Source organism: Protopterus annectens, chromosome 10.part0 (genome assembly GCF_019279795.1).
Source record: "Protopterus annectens isolate FY-2018-M chromosome 10.part0, PAN1.0, whole genome shotgun sequence".
Taxonomy (NCBI): Eukaryota; Metazoa; Chordata; order Ceratodontiformes; family Protopteridae; genus Protopterus; species Protopterus annectens.
Genome location: NC_056744.1, coordinates 1,474,144,403 through 1,474,166,409, shown reverse-complemented (window position 1 = coordinate 1,474,166,409; position 22,007 = coordinate 1,474,144,403). Strand labels below are relative to the sequence as shown.

General features: G+C 38.1%; 1 protein-coding gene across 1 annotated transcript in view; it reads right to left on the bottom strand.

The window, feature by feature from the left end:
- LOC122813663 (zinc finger protein 320-like) overlaps positions 1–22,007 on the bottom strand; it is a 151,396-nt gene that overhangs the window by 2,332 nt on the left and 127,057 nt on the right. Inside the window, exon 3 of the mRNA XM_044086105.1 lies at positions 14,484–14,606. Coding sequence (XP_043942040.1) covers positions 14,484–14,606 — 123 coding nt within the window. The remainder of the gene's footprint in view (positions 1–14,483; positions 14,607–22,007) is intronic.

The window sequence follows — 22,007 nt, the reverse complement described above, 5'->3', positions numbered from 1 at the left end:
TGACATTTCATATACTATCATTTAGATAATCAGTATTTCACAGGAACATAGATGTCAGCATAATAAGAAACTGCCTTATACTTACACTAAGTGACACAGGCTAGAATTCATAAAGATGTAACATGGCAGAAAGGCTAATGCTATGCAACCTAGTAATTCAGATACACAAAGTTAAAGATGACAGGAAACATCTGTGCACAGCAGGCAGAGCGCAAAATGAAATGGTGAAGAAAAGAAAGGAGGAAGTTATAGCTAGCTGGAAATATTTAAAATATTTTGAGACTTGTAGAACACAAAATAAAGTGCAGTAGTACTCTACTTACTGTGGGCATTATGCTATGGCACAGCCTAACGTGTCACTGGATACCAGAAGGGAAAAAAAAGAAGTTATGTCTTACCATAACGTTCCATCTGTATTGTTGATCCTCGTTCAGTCATTACGCATGGGTATTGGTTCCGAGCTCGGAACTGAGCTGGTCATTTTCCAAGCTCGCATCAGCTTCAAACTGTAGAGCTAAACTCTTACCCACAATCCCCCTCTCCCTGTTACCTCAGATTGAGTTTGTAAGTCAAAGAAGGTAGAGGCTACCTCTGGTCAAATAACCTAAGAGAACCGGATGGTGAGATCCACTAGAAACCACAGGAGGGGGAAGGAGGGAGGGTCGTAATGACTGAACGAGGATCAACAATACAGATGGAATGTTATGGTAAGACATAACTTCTTTATCTGATATTGTTAATCCTTGTTCATTACTTACACATGGGACAGAGTCCCCAGCTACCTCTATTCCTGGAAGGCTCTCATGGAAGGACATTCCTGAGCATCATAGACCCAAAAGATGCTCTTCCCCTGGAGGCCAAATCCAATTTGTAATGATTGATGAAGGTATGAGGTGTAGCCCAAGTTGCAGCTGCGCAGATGTCCTGTAAAGAAGCTCTGGCATGGAAGGCAGCAGAAGTTGCCACCGACCTTGTCAGTGAGCTTTCATGGTAGAAGGCAATGAGATATTAAGTTGTGTATAAATAAAGGTCACACAGTCCTTCAACCATCTAGCTAATGTGACCTTAGCAACAGCAGATCCTAATCTAGGTCCAGAAAAGGCCAAAAATAACTGGTCAGATTTAAGAAAAGGTTTAGTCCTGTTTAAGTAAAAATGGATTTGCCTGTGTATATCTAGGGTATGTAGGCAATACTCTCCTCTGTTTGAATGATTGGGAAAGAAAACTGGCAATTCAATGGCTTGATTAATGGACATTTTAAAGATCACTTTAGGCAGAAATGCTGGATTAGTTCTCAGAGACACTCTATCTCTATGAAAAATCAAGTATGGCTCTTGATACATAAAGCTTGAAGCTCAGAAATACATCTGGCAGAAGTAATGGTGACCAAAAACAAGGTTTTCCATGACAAATACTTGAGGTCACAAGAAGAGGCTGGTTCGAAAGGAGACATTGTCAGAGCTTGTAGAACTAATGATAAATCCCATGGTTGAATAGGTTCTCTAAAAGGTGGCTTCAGATGATTCACACATTTTATGAAGGTCTTGCACAATTTATGGGACATAAGAGAGGAATCTTGGACACCCTCATGAAAATTCGAAATTGCAGCCAAATGAACTCTAATGGTAGAGGCCGATAGACCCGATTGAAACAGGTCGGCCAGATAGTCTAGTATTATCGACACTGGTGCTGAAAAGGGGTTTACTTTTTTATCTTTCAGCCAACAGGTAAATCTTTTCCACTTGCTCAGATAAGAAATTCTAGTGGAAGACTTATGAGAAGCAATGAGAATATCATGTACTGGTAAAGAAAGATCATTCTGCTTGGCAATCAAGGGAATTGGAGTAGCCAATCCGTGAGCTTCAGGCTGTTCAAGTTGGGATAAATCAGGTTCTGTGGATGTGAGATCAACTCCGGGGTTGGATGGAGAATCCATGGTCGATCTAGTAGGTGAGGCCAAAGGAAGGGGAACCAAATCTGTCGAGGCCAGTATGGTGCTATGAGGATCACCTTGCTCTTCAACCGACGGGCTTTCTTCAGAAACTGGGGAATGAGGGGAAAGGGTGGAAATGCATAAAGAAGACCCGAGGGCCAATAGTGGAATAGAGTGTCCCTGGGTCACTGTCCCGGAGGGGGAATCAGGGTGATGTAGTTGCTGCATTTGTAGTTGGTCAGGGCTGAAAAGAGGTCACAGCAAGGACAGCCCCAGCAGAGAAAGATCTCCGCCGCTATCAAGGGATTCAGGGACCACTCGTGAGGTTGAAGAATGCACCTGCTGAGTCTGTCTGCTATCATGTTGGAACTCCCAGGAATGTGCGTTGCTAGAAGAAAACGGTTGGTAGCCATCACCCATTGCCATATCCTCATGGCCTCTCAACAAAGGGAGTAAGATTTGGTTCCACCTTGCTTGTTGATGTACCAGACCACCGGCATGTTTTCTGATTGAATCACAATTGTCCCAGAAGGCACCAGGGAATGAAATGCTTGCAATGCCAGAAGCACCGCCCTCAGCTCTAGAACATTTATATGCAAATGGGCCTCCAGTTTGGACCAAGTGCCTTGGACTGTCTGTCCCTGACATAGCCCCACCCCATCAGGGAGGCGTCTGTGGTCACTGTGGCCTTGGGTTGCTGGGGGGAAAAGGGGCGAGACTATTGTGAGAGATTGTGTGACATCCACCAATTTAAATCCTGTTTGCACCTGTGGGTTACTCAAATCATGGCTGAAAGAGGATGCTGAAAAGGATACCACTGGGTGAGCAGTAACCATTGTAGAAGCCTCATGTGAAACCTGGCCAGGGGAACAATGGTGATGGAAGCTGCCATAGAACCCAATAGCTGTAGAACCGAGTAAGCCGTGGATTTTTCCTTTGAAAGGGTTGGGATTAGTTGTTGCTTTATCATTAGAATTCTGTGCTCTGGAATAGCAGCTCTGCAGTTTTTTGTGTCCAAGATAACCCCTATGAATTCTGTCAACTGAGATGGAGTGAGATTGGATTTCTGCCAGTTTATGGTTATGCCTAGCCTTTGAGCAGCTAGGAGAGAGTATGCCAGGACTTTTTCCAGTAGCTGTCTGGTGGGGGCAGAAATGAGCCAGTCATCTAGGTATAGAAACACCTGGAATCCTTGAAGTCACAAGTGAGCTGTGACAACTGCCATGCACTTTGTGAACATTCTGGAGGCTGTAGAGAATCCAAAGGGCAGTACTCTGAACTGGTAGTGACTGGCTCCCGCACAGAAGTGCAGAAATCTTCTTGATGGTCTGTCCACTTTTATGTGGTAGTACGCATCTTGAAGGGTTATCAAGCACATCCAATCATCTTTTTCCAAAAGCAGGAGGATAGACTGTATTGTGACCATCTGGAATTTTTGTACTCTCACAAAATTGTTTAATACACTGAGATCCAAAACTGGTCTCCATTCCCCGGTTTTCTTTGGCACCAAAAATAGTCTTGAGTAGAATCCGGATCCTATTTGGTCTGGAGGGACTATTTGGATGACTCTCTTTCTTAGCAGCTTTTCTATCTCTAGTGCTGCTTCTTCTCTTTGACTGGGTGGAATGTCAGGAAGGTTTTCTGAAGGGGCAGGACAAAGATCAAAGGGGATATGATAACCTCTGGTTATAATCCTTCATACCCAAAAATCGGTGGTGATGGTTAGCCAGGCAGAAGGGTACAAGGAAAAATGTCCCCCAACCACCTCCAGAGGAAAGGAGTTGGGCTGCTCTTCAGGAGCACTGGTAGGATTGACCAGGGAAAGAATCCCTCGAACCCTGGTTACGTGGACCCCCTCTGCCCCAAAAGGAGCATCTTCCCTGTGAGTTTCCCCTCTGCCTCGTGGGAGAACTCTGCCTGTGTGTCACAGAAAGGACCCTGAGATTTCTTGAACCATATCTTCCCACTCTTTTGGTTTCAGGAGAAAGCACATTGAGGGGAAGAATAATGGAGACCTATGGAAGAAAGGGTCTTACCGTCCTGTTCACATCTGGCCAGTGTGTTTTTAACTTTGGGCCAAAACAACGAAGAGGCCTCAATGGGGGCATTAAGAAAGAAGACTTAAAGGGTTCCGTGAAGTTGCACAAGCACATCCTGGTGTGTCGTCTCAAGACCACAGCTGAACCCGCTGCTCTAGCTGCTCCTTCTGATGTGTGAGATAGCAATCGCATAGAGGAGTTAGATATAGATTCAATGGTGGCCAGCTGTGAGGCCACTTTGTCACGGACCTCATCAGACACGGCACCAGCCAAGGTTTCAGAGAGCTCAGAAACCAGATCCCTCTGAAGCCTGGTAAAATGTGCCATATAATTCAGGGACCTGATAGCAAAGGTCGCTAAAGCAAAGGTGTGCTTCCCTATCCTGTCCATAGCCCGGGACTCTTTGTTAGGCGGATGGACAGTCTGGCTTTCTTCTTCTGCCAGATCCTTTTTTGTTGTGGCTGCCACCACCAAAGCATCCACAGGAAGACCTTTGGACCAATGGGGATCCAAAGTAGGATGGGACAAGATCTTATCTGGCCTCCGGGGAATAGCTTTGACGGTATCAGGAGCCTTCCAAGCACGCTACACGATGAGCCAGACAAGTTCATCGGCAGGTGGAGTAAACCAGGAGGTAGGGGGCCGGGTGCGAAAAGCCTGCAGGAACACAGATTCCTCAGAGGTCAGATTAGAGGACTGCCAGTCACCTCTCTGTTTCAGGATTTCGAGGATATCACCAAAGAATACCTCAGAAGGTGACTGAGGGGATCCTTCCTCCTCATCAAAATCTGTGTCTTCAGTGAGGGTCTCCTCTGTGAAGTCCATGTGCTTCCTCTTACACAAACTTTTCCGGTGGACCTCCTCAGTGGGAGAAGCTGGAGAAGACAGCAGAAAAGGGGATTCCTGAGGGAATATGTCCTGCAGCCCCTGCACCCGGTGTCCACAAGGTTTGACTTGTGAAAGCAGTGTACCAGAGGAGGGTGGAGGTATAGACAGTCTGGAATCACCAGCAGCAGTGAAAGCCTTCTCCAACAGTTGCAAGGGTGGTCCACCCGAAGAAGAGTGCATGTCTGGGACAGGGGTCACCCTTCCCCTAAGTGGCTCAGCCTGCCGACCTGGAGTCCCTGGATGGCTGTGGAGCAGCAATCTATGATTGTCCCAACTGACATCCTGGGTCATGGAAAAACATTCCTGCCATGAAGGCAACTGCGGTTCCTTAGTGAGATCCAAGAAGGGAACTGAAGATGGGGAAGACTGTGCTATATCCATGGACTTCAAAGGCAGTGAAGGAGGAGAATAAGAAGGGGTCTTTGGAGATGGGTGATCACCTCCCAAGGAAGGATAGTTCCTGAGGGGTGAGATACCTCTGGCCAAGAATTCCTGGTCCATAAGACGCAACACATCATGTTCGGAAAGGCTTCTAGTGGACCTCACAGAGACTGAGGGAGAAACAGTCCTGTCCACAGAAGAGGCAGACTTGGTGCCCATCTCATCAGACTGCACCGAGAACAACTGCGCTGAGAGAGACTGGACTACTGTTGTCTGCACTGAAGAAGTAATCGGTGCCAAGGTCATGGTCTGCACCGAGACTGGGACCGGTGCCGAAGTGGTTGTCGGTGCCAAAGCTGGAACCGACAAAACTGAAGTCAACAATAAAGGCGTCAATTCCGAGGAAGATCTCAGAGCCGATGCGGTCAAAGTCTGCGATGACTGAATGGTTGGTACCGATAAAGTGGTAATGGTCTGAACCAAGGAGCCCCTCAGTGCCGATATATAGAAGGCTGTAGGAGAAGACGGAGCTGAAATCACTAATGGAGCCGAAGGCCTCGGTGCCAAGGGTCTAGGCACTGAAAGCGCTGGGGCTGATTGAGAGAGCTCCGGTGCCAAAACTTTAGCCTTTTTATGTTTTGGTTAGTGAGAGTCCCCAGCTGGGGAAGAAGGCAAAGATTTAGCCTTAGTAGAAACATCCAAAGTTTTCTTATGGGCTCTAGGAGGGGTTTAGACCTCCGACCCAGAAATAGCCTCTGAAAAAGGAGATTTTAGAAGTCCCTTCAGTAACAGCTTGTTTTTTTTTTCCAACAAGGTTCTATTAGAAAAGTTCTCACAAATAGCACAGGGTGGGTCAACAGACAAATGGGAAGCTCCCAAACAATAAACACACAAAGGGTGTGCATCAGAAGTAGGCAGTTTGTGTCCACAGTCAGAACACCGCTTAAACCCCAGACTACCTTTCTTATCTGCCATGACAGCAAATTAATTAATAGGGAAAGGTACCAGCAATGGTACAAGAGAGTACCCGAAGGTATGAGAGAAAAGGGGAAGGGATTACCAACAATGGTAAAAGAGAATACCTTGTGGTAAAATTGATAAAGAAAAAGGCAGAAAAACCTGAAGAAATTATTAACGCTAGATGCGATAGGGTAAGAGACAATAAAATATGAACTTTCCTGACAGAAAAGTAATCTGTAAAACTATTAAACAACAATTGAAAGTACTTAGCTCAAGAGAAGTAGCTTGACACAACCGAATGGCAATGCGGCAAACGAAATCTGAGGTAACGGGGGGGGGGGGGCTGTGGGTAAGAGTTTAGCTCAAGAGATTGAAGCTGACGTGAGCTTGGAAAATGGCTGGCTCGGTTCCGAGCTCGGAACCGATACCCATGTGTAAGGGATGAACGAGGATTAACAATATCAGACTGTAAATTACAAGAGAACAAGTAAGGGGCTGCTAGACAAAGTCAGTGGACAGTATAGGAAGCAGAACAGAACAATATGCAAATAACAGTCGTAACATCCAAGCTTCATAATTTCCAAGATCAGTGCAACAGCAAATAACAATTGGCATCCACACAACTGAACACAAACAAAACAGAAAGCATTATGGTCTGACAAGTTATATTACAGGACCACAAGCCATAATAGGACTGAAAAGCACACAGTATCACAGGGATGAGTCACATTATGATAAAGGTACATCGGCATAACATAATGGCAACCCAAACATAATAGACAAGCAGGTTAGTATCAATATACTAATGTTATTAAGTCCAGCAAGTGCAAGGCACAGATACAGGAAACTGCAAAATGCAAAGCAGCATGTTTACAGTTCAGTGGGACAGGAAATGGTAGACAGTCAGGATGGTATACAAAACACAAACCTAGTAACCAGGAAGGAGATACAAGCACACAATGACATTTTTTATAGAGTTACAGTGTTGCACACATTTGGAAACGTGCATCCACTAGTGGAAGCACATTAACATATTACATGGATACAGCAGGACTCAAGCCTGCAGCAACAGAGCCACATCCATATTCGTGGTCATACTGCAAAGGCTTACAAGTACTTTAAGGTCTGATAATGAGTTCTGCTTATCTTATACTTGCTAAGGAATTAGAAAAAAAATCCACTTAAGGGAATCATTCACTCATTAGAAGTGGACCGTTACCTGCCAAAATATTCAAAGATGTTATTTCCGGGGCCATCAATACTATTCAAGCCAAATAAACAGCTGGACTTTTCCCCATCCCCAGACCATATAGAAAAACTTAATTCATCAAATAATCAATATTTTATTTCTGCCTTCCACATTGAATGTATTTTGTCTAAGAAAGTAAAAGAGTTGCTAGAAAAATAATAAAAGAAGTTAAATCCCTACCCAAACTGTTTATACCTCTCTCTTTTTTTTTCTGGAAAGCTGCCCTATACAGCTAAGCCCCTTACTCACATATTCAACCTTACCCAAACATGCTTACTTTCCTCACAATTTAAACACACATTAGATATTCCCTCAAAACTTCACCTCCCTCTTCACAAGATGAATTCTGAACCACTTTTATAATATGTTATGCCAGAAAAATTCAAGAAAAGATAATCTACGGAAACAACAGAACACATAAACAATTATGAATTTCTAATAGACTCCCAGCATGTTTTAGGCTAAGTTGTAATACTTTTACAATCACTTACACTGCATTTAACTTAATGTACTTAAGTACAGAAAATAAGTGGTTTAAATGTGATATTTTTGTTGACATGAAAATAGAATCTGAGTCCACAGATTCACAAAGCATCCTTTCTTATGTCATGACTCAAGGAATCAGTGAAATAATAATCAAACTCATGGCCTATGCAGGCCATTTAAGGGTTTGCATTATTTTTTTTCCCAGACACAAATAAAATATTTTTATACCATATGTCTGCTGTGTCTTAAAAGACAACAAATCTTTAACTACCCGTCCATATTTTGGCAATAAATTTCATAGCCTATCAGTTCTATATTGGAAAAATATTGCCTTTGTTTTGATCTAACTACAGGCAATTTAACCAAAATGTTATAGTTCCTTGCACTGGTGTTATAAGCAAAGACATTAATGCCTAATATAGCAGCCAAGAAGTCATCTTTCAAACACTTAAATATCAAGATTAAATCAGGCCTCAGCAATCTATAAACTACTGAATAAACAAATAAATTTTCAGGTCTCAACGTATGATAAAGTATCATATCTAGCTATCTGCCTAGTAAATATTTTTTATATGCTTCAATCTCCATAACTGTGAAATGCCCAAAACACAACAAAGGCAACATATCCTATGACTCAATATATGCCAGCTGTATATAATTTAACCATTACATTTCTATCCCTGGTAGAAAAGCTACAAAGTGTATTTTTTATTAGGCCATTACATTTTCTAACAAAGAAAGAGGTACTTGGGAACATATTTTTTGGGAGTGCAGTGGGTTGGTGGACTTTAAGGATTCCCTGCGGGATACACTGTCAGAGATGCTGGGTGGGCAGATTGGTGTGATGAGGGAGATGATTTTTCTGAGCTATGATACAGAATTGGAATTGTCTAGACATGGTATGGCCTTGCTGTTTCTAATTATGGTGGCTGCCAAAAAAGCAATTACTAGAAAATGGAAATCAAAATCTAAACCAACTATATTAGAAGTAGTGAATGAAACAAGTGGAATTGATGTCTTTAGAAAAGGGTAGAAGCAAATCACATAGGAAAAATGGGACTTGTGGGAACAATACATACAGGGGAGGAATGAGATTTTAAAGAAGGCAGGACTTAAATGAGCTATGTAATGTTTGACTGAAAATAATTGAGTAGATTATAAGTGATGTATAATGTTTGCAACTGTGAGTGTGTCAGTATGGTTTGTGATGTAAAATGCTTGCAACTAGAATTGTGTCAGTGTGGTTTGTTTTCATTTATATAAATGTATGATTACTTCTGTTGTAAGTGATGGTTTGATAAAGATGTTTCTTTTTTAAAAAAGGGGGCAAAAATTGAATAATTTATGTAATATTGATTAGGTTATATGATACAACATATGTGAAGTATAATGTTTGCTAATATTAAGTTGTTAATACAGTTTGATTACTTTTGTATAAATATAAATTTGCCTACATCACAAGTAATAATTCAATAAAGGTGTTTAAAAAATAAATAAAAAAATAAAAGAAGAATCAGCAAGAATACCCAAGGCCTTAACCTGCGCAGAAATAAAACAAGCATCCAATGCATACGGATAAGAACAGCTGTTGGGCCTGAACTGCAAAATTATACATTTATCTGTTATAAATGTCATATCCTTTAACTATACCCACCCAAAATATGAAGCTATTTTTAAAGATAATTATGGTTCAGTACAATAGTACAAAATATCCATCATTTAAATCATCAATAAATCTTCTAAGCCATACTTGGTCTGAACGTGGAGCAATTGTTTCTGACAAAACCAAACACTGTGGTCCCAAAATAGATCCCTGTGTAATACCCTAACATACTGGCATAAAAGAAGAACACTTATTTTGAATTCTGACACAATAACTTCTGCCCAGCAACCAGTTTGTTACCCATTTTGCAACACAGGCATTCATATTCACTTTGCAGAGGGTATCAATAAAAATGACATGGGGAAATGAATTAAATGTATCCATAAAATTTACAATATAACCACAAAAACTAATCAAGATGGATAGACTTGATCTAACTGAAATAAACCCGATTAAAAATACCAGTAATAAAATTAAATGTGCACTTACAAGAAAGACTCATTGCTCACTCAAAGCACTTCCCAGAATGTAAGTGAATGCATATAGGCCTATAGTCATTTATTGAGTGACAAGAGTTGTTTGTATGAATAGGAATAACAGTAGCCCCTTTCAGGGACATAACCTTCATTCAATGATCTTTGAAGTATTTTAAACTGGGATACAAGTCATCATTTATCTCTCAAAAAATAGTCTGCCAGACAAATTTCTTTTTATATTTAGCAAAGCTTGCATTATATGTTCATCCTATATAAGTGGGTAAAGTGGCAAAGTACATCAGTACAAGGATATATGATATCACTGCCTTGTGGGCTATCAAAAAAAACGTAAATAAATATACCAACTATTTAGATTCAGTGATGTGATTTAATCCAACTTTTAACATTATTCCTGATGTTTCAATTAATCCATAATTTAACAAATACTTAATTTTGCCCTTGTTTTTATCCTTTACATGTTTTGGCAAGTTTTATTTCTTAAAGAGATATTGATGTATGCATTAATTTAGAAAATTACTTTTTAAATGTGTTGTAAATTTTCATTGACTATATTTAGATGATCCTTATAACGCCTCCACAACACTTTCCTTTTTGTTTTCCCTTAGCCAGTCAATTATTCCACCAGGGAAACGTTGGTTCTATTTCCATAGCAGTACCCAGTAGGAACATAGCATCCAATCTGACTATATAAATTATAAAAATGTCTCCTAGCTATCTTGTGCTGTGAGATCACTCAAACAAGTTTTCCAAAACCAAGAGGCAACATTTGCATTAGCTTCTACAAAGACTGACAGAATTTCCCAATAGCCTCCCTTTTGTTAACCTGTAAAGAAGAAATTTCAAAGGTCTTAAAAACAATACATAAATTATCTAACCTCCCTAAGCATTGTTCAACACTACATAACATAGATTTCAAACTACTATGCAACCAATATCCAAAAGGTTATTTCCCCTGTATGACTGGTGACTGAGAGTCATAATTGATAACACTATCATTTAATATATTATTTAAAACCTTACATGAAGACAATGGAACAAGCCAATCACCGTATGGAGCATTTAAATCTCCTGCAATTATATCAATATTTTCTTTAAATATTTAGAAATCTGTTGCCCCAGTTTAATATCAAGTTCATCACTAATATTTGAAAAACAATAAAACAAAGTGATATCTTTATAAAATGTAATATTAGAAACTCTTAACAGCCAGAAACTCAATGGACTCATCACTAAGGTTAAAAGAGAATTAGAAGGGATGAAAACTTAGTAGAAACTTAAATTGAAGCACCCTTCCTATCCTAGTAGTCCTATAAATGTGATGGCCACAATAACCAGAAATAACCATCGGCTTCCTGACATGACTGAACCATGTCATCATTATTAATAGGTCAAATGCAACATTTATAATACAATCTTCCAGTTCTGCTATTATTATTAAGCAATTATTAGTGCAGTTATTATTAAGACTATGGACATTAGTCAAAAAATATTTTAAGGTGCTAGCACTATAGCTAATACTGATAACACGATCTACACTGAAAAAGATTTGACTAACTTAGGTAAGTGAGGTTCCATCACCCAATCCCCCACATGATGTAAATGCAACAGATCCTTACAAAAATAAACTGATTTGTTGTCAAAAAAATTCCCATAATAAAACATCATTCAATGATTGCTTTAATTATTGTCTTCTAATGAAATTTGTAAATTACCTAGCTTTTAACTTTATAAGACCCTGGTATCAAGGGGCAGGTAAGATATCAGTAAAAACTAACTCAAAGACAAACATTTTACTCAAATCTATGATCCTCAATATCTCTTTACAAAAAGTGTACTCATTAGTCCTTGTAATATCACTACATCCACCAATAGCAATGGTAACATCAAATGTCCATTACACATTTTCCTAATACTATCTCTTATATCCCTCATGTTTCAGTCACTCAGACAAGATACTGTGACCTGGCTTTTCTGCAGCCTTGCAATTATATTTTTTCACACTTCTCAACATAGGGTACCAATTATCAATATTTACTTAGAGTGATTAGATAAATTTATAATAGGAAGATATCACTGGTGTCACTGACAGACTGCATAGCCCAATTATCAAAGAGCTACCCCAAGACCCCTACTGTTTTTTATTATCTTCATCTGTTGAAATCTCATTAGTTTTACTCCATAAGTACTTATTATGAGATGCTGCACAATTACTAATGGGTAATGTCCAAGTACCTATTAAGTTGTTGGACGGCTTCATGGACATTTGAATAAAATCCACTATGGCTGTGACACTAGAGGTTGCAAAACTGTTTGATTCAGGGCTTTAAAGATACTGCAATTCCTGGTTGGCTGTTCTGGTGTGCCCACTGAAAGTGTTTCTGTACAAAAACTGATAAAATCATTTACCTGTGCTGACATATGTAATAAACTTAGTGAATTATTCAAAGATTTGTACAGTCACACAATAATATATACATGTCGTTGAAGTACCATTATTCTTAGTTAACTTCTTTACTTGAAATAATTTTTTATTTTCATTCTATTTTGTTTAAGTCTGCCAAATGTACTTGACGATGGTTTTTAGACTTACAGAACTCACTCCATAGAGTTTACACTGACTATATTTTGTTAAATAGCCTCTCAACACTAAATCAGAAAGACTAAACTCATCTCTCTCATCCGTATCACATATAATTTTAAAATAGTTACTCAATCCTGTTAATTTCCAAACTAATAAATATGCCTGCAATCAACAAACTAAGTTTGCTTTAAGTATTGCGAAAATAATATCAATGACCTTATGCTATTAATAGATATCAAGTAAACCTTAAAAAGAAACTGCTCTCAAAAAAATGTTTGCATCAGTGTAAGATGCTTCTGCTAGTGAAGCATGCTACTTAGCCAGCTTCTTATGCCCACTCCTAACTCACCAGACTATGCTTTTGTTTTTTATTTTTTTGTTTGTTTTGTTTTTTTTTTTGTTTGTTTGTTTGTTTTAATCAAAGGAACAGTTTATCTTCTGTGTTCTTATACTGTAAATCAAGAAAAGAACAAATTTGTTGTAAGTTGTAAGCCAGCTGTCTCTCACATCTGCTCACAGCTACTGCCATAGCTGAAATGACTTTAGGCATAGCAGGTAAAGTTTTCCGGTATTCTGATATTAAAATTGAATACAATAAAAAAAAAAAACTATGACAAGGTCATCTCAGAAACTCTGCATCCTGATTTCTTTTTTACAGAATGAAACAATACATCAGGATCATTTCTGTTCTGTCCAAATAAAATGTAGGCTGCTCTGCAAATCATACTAAGAAATGCTGTCCTTTATTAAAATAAATTGGCAGGAAGATGGTCAAATCCGGTTACTGTTTGATACTCCAAGACTAATTAGTGTGAGTCCCTGAAGTGGAAGACTGAATGAGAGAAAAAGTCCAAGAATGAAATTTCTGAGTAGTCCCTTTTCCCTGAAGTATGGTAATATATATATATATATATATATATATATATATATATATATATATATATATATATATATAATATATATATATATATATATATATATATATACATTTGGAGTTAGTATATATGTATATCTGCAGGCATGGGAATGCAGTGGGGCTTGTCTGATATTTGCTATTGCACTCTCATGTTTTTTATTCATAATTCTGGGGCTTGCACTTGCAAGTCTCAGACTTGTATTGGGGAGTAGGCAAATATATTGACTGCTTAAGGTCAAACACCATACTGAGTACTTAACATGAGGTGATTGCAGCATGCTTCATAACCTCTTTTTCTTTAATCCAGTCTATAAGACAGGCTTCTTATAACTCCATAAGATAAAGGACTACAGGACGCCATTACTGTATGAAAGGCTGTTTGTGCATCCATTTGCTGACATTGTCAGTTACACTAAATCTGAATCTCTACCATTAGGTTAAAGAGTACTGTAGCCAATGGTATGAGCAATATAGGATTTTGACTATTCATAGTTTTGTAATAACATGTCTATTAGTGGGAGTCAAAGGATTAACAATGCTACATTTTCACTTTATAGTTTAATAATAGGCTAAGATTTTCAATATTCTTTAAATTATGTAGACATTTTGTGAAATCTGGTTGTTTTAATGTACTACAACAGGAATATTCTGTCACTGCACCTTTTATCCTGACATCAGCACTATGCTCCACAACAGGCTTCCAAAGTCGTGTTTATCTACTTTTAGTGTAAATCTCTGCTTTTCCACAAAACGACAAAAGCAAACTATAGACTGAATGTTTTATCATGCTGTTCAACTTCAGGCTGATAAAGAATTTGTTCTAACTCTTCTGAAGTTCACAATTATTTATCATTTTTATGTCTTAACTTCTGAAAGTAAATGTTTATTAAATATCTTTCAAACTCTAACTCTTTTCTTAATATAAAATGTAAACTCAACCCTTTACTTACTGGTGGGAGTGACTTCAGGAAGATCCATTTCAAACCTGGTCACATTTTCTTTCACAGCATTAAACTGAAGATCACCAGGATTTATAACCAACAGCAATAGCTGCTCCAATGGGATCTTATACCCTACATAAAGAAGAAGAAACTCTGTGGTTAAAATACAGTCCAGGAATTTTTGCCAGTTATATTTCTATTTAGCAGAGCAAAACATGTTACAATCGTACCTCTCAAGTCCTCCTGATTTTGGAGAATGTCCCTGATTTTGCATTATATTTTTTCTACGTACCTCGTTTTCTAATACATCACTGAGGATTAGTTCATAATGCCAGGCATTAGAGTTTCACACTTCTTATTGTTCAGAAAATATGTACTGATGTAAACCATGTCTTTCTATTACCTTTTTAAGTAAATTACAGCGATACATAAACACTATCCATGTTTTTGCCCTTTCTCTCCACAATATTTTTTACTTTGTTCCCAATTCTTGAGCAAAGAAGTTTTGAACTGTGGTTATAATTGCATTGTAGCAACTCAAATTAGTTTAGATTCAGGTACAGGTTTAAAAAAAAAGAGCTAAAACCCAACCACTGCACAACTACAAATTAAACAAATAAAAAAACGACAAAATAACATACAACAAAAAGACAATAACTAAACAGCCCATCACTACAGACAATGATGACAGGCACAAACAAAACTAAGCATAGTGCATCACAGACTATGACACAATGGTATATTCCAGTGTTTCTGTTATGTTAACAGCTACCTCTTAAACCTGTGTTTTTATTTTGCAGGTATGCTTCCGGTTTAATGCATGGTTTTATTAACTATTTGTTGGTAGGATGTTTAATGCCTACTGTTTTTAGATGATGCAAGACACTTTTTGATATGTTAGTACTGTTCTTTGCTATGCTACAGATCTGTGCTTGCATTTTTAGTTTGCTAGTAAGGGGCTAGATTTCAAAATGTATTTAATTGTAGATTGCCTTTTAGTAATTGTTTAATGCAATCAAGCTAATGATTTTATTGGTTTTAATTGTTCTCATGAAATTATTGGTGCCTTTGAGCTTTAAAAACGTGCCTTCCGAGTTTGTATTTCATTCTGTTGGATCTGATGAAGGAATTGTTTCCAAAAATGCTTATTCTTTGTGCACTTCATTAAATTTTATGCTAAGAACAGTGGTAGCCCTTCTTCTTCTTCTTCTTCTTTTTCCAGCTTTTCCTGTTTAGGGATCACCACAGCAGATCACCTGTCTGCTCATGATTGGCAGTGGAGTTTTATCGTGTCGAGTTGCTAGCCCGGCCCCCAACCTTCCATGGAAGGCACACACATGCATGCTCTCACACCCTACTGTTGTTTTTTTTTTTTTCCGTTTAAGTTTTAAATGATGATGGCAATTAAAATGTAATGCTACCAATTATCCAGGGCTTAATGACTCAGTTTCAATCAACCCTATACTGAAATTGAAGTACTTTGAATTGTGAATTGTATTCAGTTAATAGTTTATTGGTTTTGAAAGTACATGTGATACACTCTGCTTTTCTTTTTAACAGTAGAAGTTTTAATGTTTTTTTTTAGTTCTTAAGAAGTTCCGATTTAATATGGAATGAAAGTGTTCAACTCTTTAATAAATATTGAATAGACGTCATAGTCTCGTTTGTTAATACCACTGGATTGTGTGGTTATAGTTCATAAACAGTTTCTATTAGGGAAGTCTATAACTGGGCATACATAAATTGTCTAGTTTGTTGCCACCCATATGCAACTGCTGTAATGACATCCAGAGTTTCATATTTTTAATGCCAACAGATATTATGTCTGATGTCAATCCAAAATTTGAAAATCCTAGTTATTTATCATTAGATCCATTCAGTGGTCAGATATGCTGTTATTAATTCCCCTTTATATTGTGCCCAAATTTTAAATTCCCCCCTCCAAGTGAATTTTTGCTCTTGGTTGGGGTTTTTAATTTCTAACAACTTTACAAAAAGCTACTTAGTTTGCACTTGTAATAAAAATGACACAGTCTTCATGAAGAAGTATGGAATACAGGTAGTAACTTAAGGTGAGTATAACCAAAAATGAGTCAATATGCAGTTTTAAGACTATATGTATTCAGACTTTGAAACTGCATAATCCATTTGTCTGACAAAATTTATGTTTCTAGGTTGCCTATCACATAGTATGACAGTCATTTAATCTATGGCAGACTGGACTACTACTGGTGTAAATATTTCATCTAGAGTGTCAAAGAACTTCTTACACAGTACATGATATGTGCGGTAGGGAACATTGGCCATTACCAAATAAAGAGAACACCCTGTTTGGCTGGTCATAAATGCATGCAGTACCTCTGAATGAACTTGAAAAAAGGTAACATTTTTTTTTACTGACCTCCGATTATAGTCTATATGCTGATAACCTGAAATTGGGTAAGCTGATTACAAGTGTTACAGATAAGGCATGTCTGCAAAATAATTTGACTAAACTGATCATTTGGGCACAGGAGAATAATATGTTGATAAATACATCAAAAACTAAGCATATGAGATTTGGGAAACATAAACTGAAAGGTGAATATTTAATACAGCACAAAGCGATTGAAACTGTAGACTCATTTAAGGACCTGGGTATATGGGTAGATTCAGCTATGAGTTTTTCTAGTCATATCAATCAATCAGTTGATGATAACTATTGAACCATAAGTTGTATTAAAATATTTATAAAGTCTAAGAAATCAGAAAAGATGAAGTCAATGTTTGATGGTTACATTAGACCCAAATTTGAGTATGGACTAGCAAAATGGAAACCTTATATCAAAACAAACATGAGTATAGTGGAAATATACCAAGGACATCCATGGATGTGAAAATTTAAGTTATTATGAAAGACTAAAATCTCTGCACTTCTACAGTGCCTCTTACAGATATCTAAGAGGAGATCTTATCCAGGTATATAGGGCATTTAGAGACAACAACCTCTGGGATTGCTTGGGGTTAACAAAAAGCACTAGAGAATCATCAGACAACCTATGTAGAAGATTCTATAGGAATGAGAAGTGTACTAATTGGTTCTCTGACAGAGTAGCTGATGCTTGGAACAGACTACCAAATTACATTAAAGTAAGTAATAGTTCAGATATTTTTAAGAACAGCCTGGACATTTATTATGGGAACAAGTGTTTTTGTATATTGACAAACTAAAAGGGCATTAATGCCCATATCTGAAACATTTGTATGTATGTATGATGTATAACCTGGTCAACACACTTGGCTAGCTGGTCATCACTGCATTTTTGCAAATCGTCAAACCTGTGACAGCACTGCTGACTGGAGTGGGTTATACCTGTCAGGTTTGACAGTTGGTCACCCAACTCCTGCTAGATATCGATTTTTTTTCCACATACTGTGATGTGTGCACATATGAATCTTCTCCAGTTACGCGAAAGGAAGTGCGTGATTAAAGTCTCTTTGTCAGACTAGCTAGGAGCCTGTGCCTTCACCAGTGCTGCCATTAGTCGAAGAGCCAGAACCAGAATGAGGAAAGTATGATGCTGGATGTGTTAAACAGGGTTAGAACCATTCCATGCTGGGTGTCGGATCACCTTGACCAAAACGTTTTTGTTAGGATGCTCATTAGTGCAGGTATTGATACTACTGGCAAGTCTGGTGTAACCAAAACTACTTTGCCACATACAGATTTTTCTTACAAGAAACATTTACTTGTCCTTTCTATCATATTTTTTAAACTATATGAATATTAACTGTCATTAAATACTTAATGATAAAGGTAATATTTTATACTCTAACAGCAATATGTGTCATGTAGTGAAGTGGATTTTTTTAAGTAGAGGAAAATAAATGTCAACAGGAATGTTAAACATTACTTTTATGACTTCATGATATGTATCAGTAGTTAGGGTATGACAGACACTGTTGGATGAGCAGAATTAACCTTCAGACTGCTTTTAACCTGACATTTAGATGACTCCATTTTGAATTTTTCAACTATATTCTTTTTTGGCCAGTTTAGGGCAATTAACACACTTCACAGAAAGCGTGTGATAGCTGCAGAGTGCTGTGGTGCTCACAGAGATTTCGAATACACCCATATCTCTTTGATATAATCTCATACACTGTGGAACACATGCTCTCAATTGCTGAAATGTCAAAATACACCAATATACCTTGGGACACATTTACGTACAACTACATTTCATAGGCATTTATATAAATTAGGCTAATTTGCGTAACACAGGTATATATGACCCGGAACCAACAGGTTAAGCATTGTCATATTAATTCGCAAATAGCCGAGATAGGTGGCAAATGTCTTAGGATTCCGCAGACATCTCAAAATAAAGAAACCTTTATAAAATAATTACAATTAGTAAGATGCACTTTAACAATCACTTTAATATTGATTTAAAGGTTGCCTACAATAAATGTTGATGTGTACTGTGCATGTATTCATACCATTGCAAAAATGGCAATTTTGGTGATTCTGAAGTTGCATCTCATGAAGTGCACTACATTAATTTTAGCAAAGGATCATTAAAGAAGTGGAGTGAAGTGCAGTGCAGTAATTGTACATATATGGGAAAGTGCTTATTGTACTTGAGAAATTTCAGTGTTTAAAGGACAGGAATAGATATGTGTGATAAATGTGATGTTTTGTTCCTGACAGTGAGGGAAAAATACATGACGATGGCAGAGAGTATTGTAGATGTTTTTTATGCAAGTACTGTTGTTGAATAAACTGTAGTTGTGTAGTTTAGATAATGCTGCTTTTCGCATATTTATTGAGATAATACCTTACTGTGGCTGGCAGGAATAGCTGGCCAGTGGTTTCTACTTAACAGCTGATGTCACCTAAACAGTAATGTCACAAATGTCTGCTTGTAGCCCTTTTTTGTGTAGTACTGATGGAGAATAAGGGATCAAAGCACATCATTGACAACTTTACCCATGAGGAAAATTGTGTCCTCATGGCAGCACTTAGAACATATAGGAAACTTCTTTTTGGTAAAGGGGGCCGAGACAAGCAGAGAGGAACAGAGCCTGGAGTTAAAAAGTTGTTAAAAATCAATGCAGTTGGAGGAGCACACAGAAACTTGGCACACTACAAGAAAAGGGCCGATGATATGGTAGAATGTGCTATATACAAGCCTAGGCAGTATGCAATTTCCTGGACCACTACAGATGGGGCCTCTGAATCGTATTAAGTTATCATCAGATGACAAATACCTTCTGTCCATCTGTGGGGATGACTATGATACAGAAGATGATGAAAAAGGAATAATTAGAGGTGTTGGGAACACTGTTTCATCTAACAAATGTCCACAGCAGCATTTACATTCATCAGCTCCTGCAGGTTGGCTTAAATTGAATGGTGACAAAGAATCCTGCAGTTAAACATGTCACAAATGATTATTAGGTGAGCATTTTAAATCAGCAAATAATGAAAATGAGGGTAGTACAAATGGTAAGTGCCCTACTCACCACCTTGTAAGCATACTGTACTATCTGCTGTTTCATTGTTATTACTGTTTTGTAATAATTTCTTCTACAAACTCAGCATGAAAAATAAATAGTTCAACTGTACCAATAAATATGGATGAAGTTAGCAGCAGAATGGGTGTTGCTGTTGATGATGATAATGATAACATAGTTATATTTATAACACAGACTGAGGGAAGTGGCAGGCAGTCCCCAAGTTTAATGGCAAGATCTCTCACCTCACAACATATGAGTAACCATACAGAAAGTGACACTGCATCACAAAGTTAAACACAAGCTGACATCCCACTCATGTTTGTACAGCAGGAACAGCCCTACACCTCTACATCAGTATCTCTACACACAGAAGAACACTTTGGAAATGATGGCAAACATTCTGGGGCTAAATTACTCCCAATGATACCATTATAAAGTGGTGACAGATGCAGGAATTATTTACAACTACCCCAGGAAAAATATAAAACATTGGCTGATCTACAAGAAATGTGCTATGACATTGTTAAGGCTCCAAGCAATGCAACACAGAGTCAGCTGGAATGATTAAAGTCCTATAGGGTATGCATGATGATTTCCAACACTACTTTGAAATAACAGAGATAATGCCATGGTATCACTGATGTGTATTATGGTGGCACATCAAGCATCAGTTGTAGCCCCCAGCTGTACACTGGTTAGGACATACCATTATGAGGGGCAGGGGATGGAGTACTGTCTGGACACATGGGGGGAATCAGACTACACTGATACTAATACCACTTCTCAAGACAATAAAGTCAGTAGTCACAGTGAACAATTACAATGCACTTTACATTAGCCATGTCAATGGTCATCTACACCTAGGAGAGCCTCATGTTCCAAGTAACAGTTATGCAGCAGTGTCAGGTCAGTGACAGCAGGATCACCCTCCTCCAGTAGATCACACCATCAGACTAACTCACCTGACAGTTCTCAAGGTAGCCTATCCTCCATATCTGTTGCATCATCACCAGGCCTATCAATATGAGATGTGTATGACTCATTTGATCTGGAATTACTGTGAATTATGTTTGATAAATCTTTTTGTTTAGTTGGAATGGGTTTTGTCAGGGGTTGAATATATATATATTAAGTTATTCCCTTTACAGCTATTAGTTTCACCATACTATGAATTCAAATCATTTACAGAACTTTGTGTTTAATTGGAATGGGCTTGTGAGGAGGGGGAAATCTGTGCACAGCTACTAAGTATATGAATGAACATTGGACAAAAAACAATGATACAAGGATTGCCACTCCTTCTGGTGGCAGTCACATAACACATCAAAACAGAAATGAGCGTTTTCAGGCCCAGTATATCGTAAGGGAATGACACAGTAAATAAGCATCCAGCCAATTAAACTTAACTGCTGCCACTACTCCCTCCTCACTGTACAAATGATGACAGTTTCTGAAGTCAGAATTTATTTTGTATGACATTATAAAAACAATGTGCAGTACAACAGAATACAATAAACAGAAATGGCATATATAACTTAATATTTCATTGCTGCCAGTATTGCTTTCTATTGCATAATGAATAAATCATTAAAGCAAAAGTTATTCAGTACAGCAGGTACAATTTTTGAGTTATTTATTAATTCGATGGCTTTCAGTATTACTTAACAGGAATAAGTGAGCAGTCAGGCAAACAGGTAATAACAACAACAAAAAAAGATGAAGAGATTGCCAGACGAACAATGACAGCAAACCATATACCACAATGCATAGTGCCCACAGATATCACGGCATGCATCAGTTATACTCTATGTGTTTTTTTTTTTACAAAAAAAGGAAACACTATCCTTAATGTCCTGGTCCATAGTTCTGGACTAGACGCTGCCTCCTAACCTACACAGCTACAGTCCATCACAGGCTTGCTCCATGGGGTCCCTTACTACTGCTCCCAGCTTATCATCATTAGTTAAAATAGGACTAGAACTTGGAGCTACAATGACAGCATGGGTCACTTCACCACCAGTCCAGTGGATG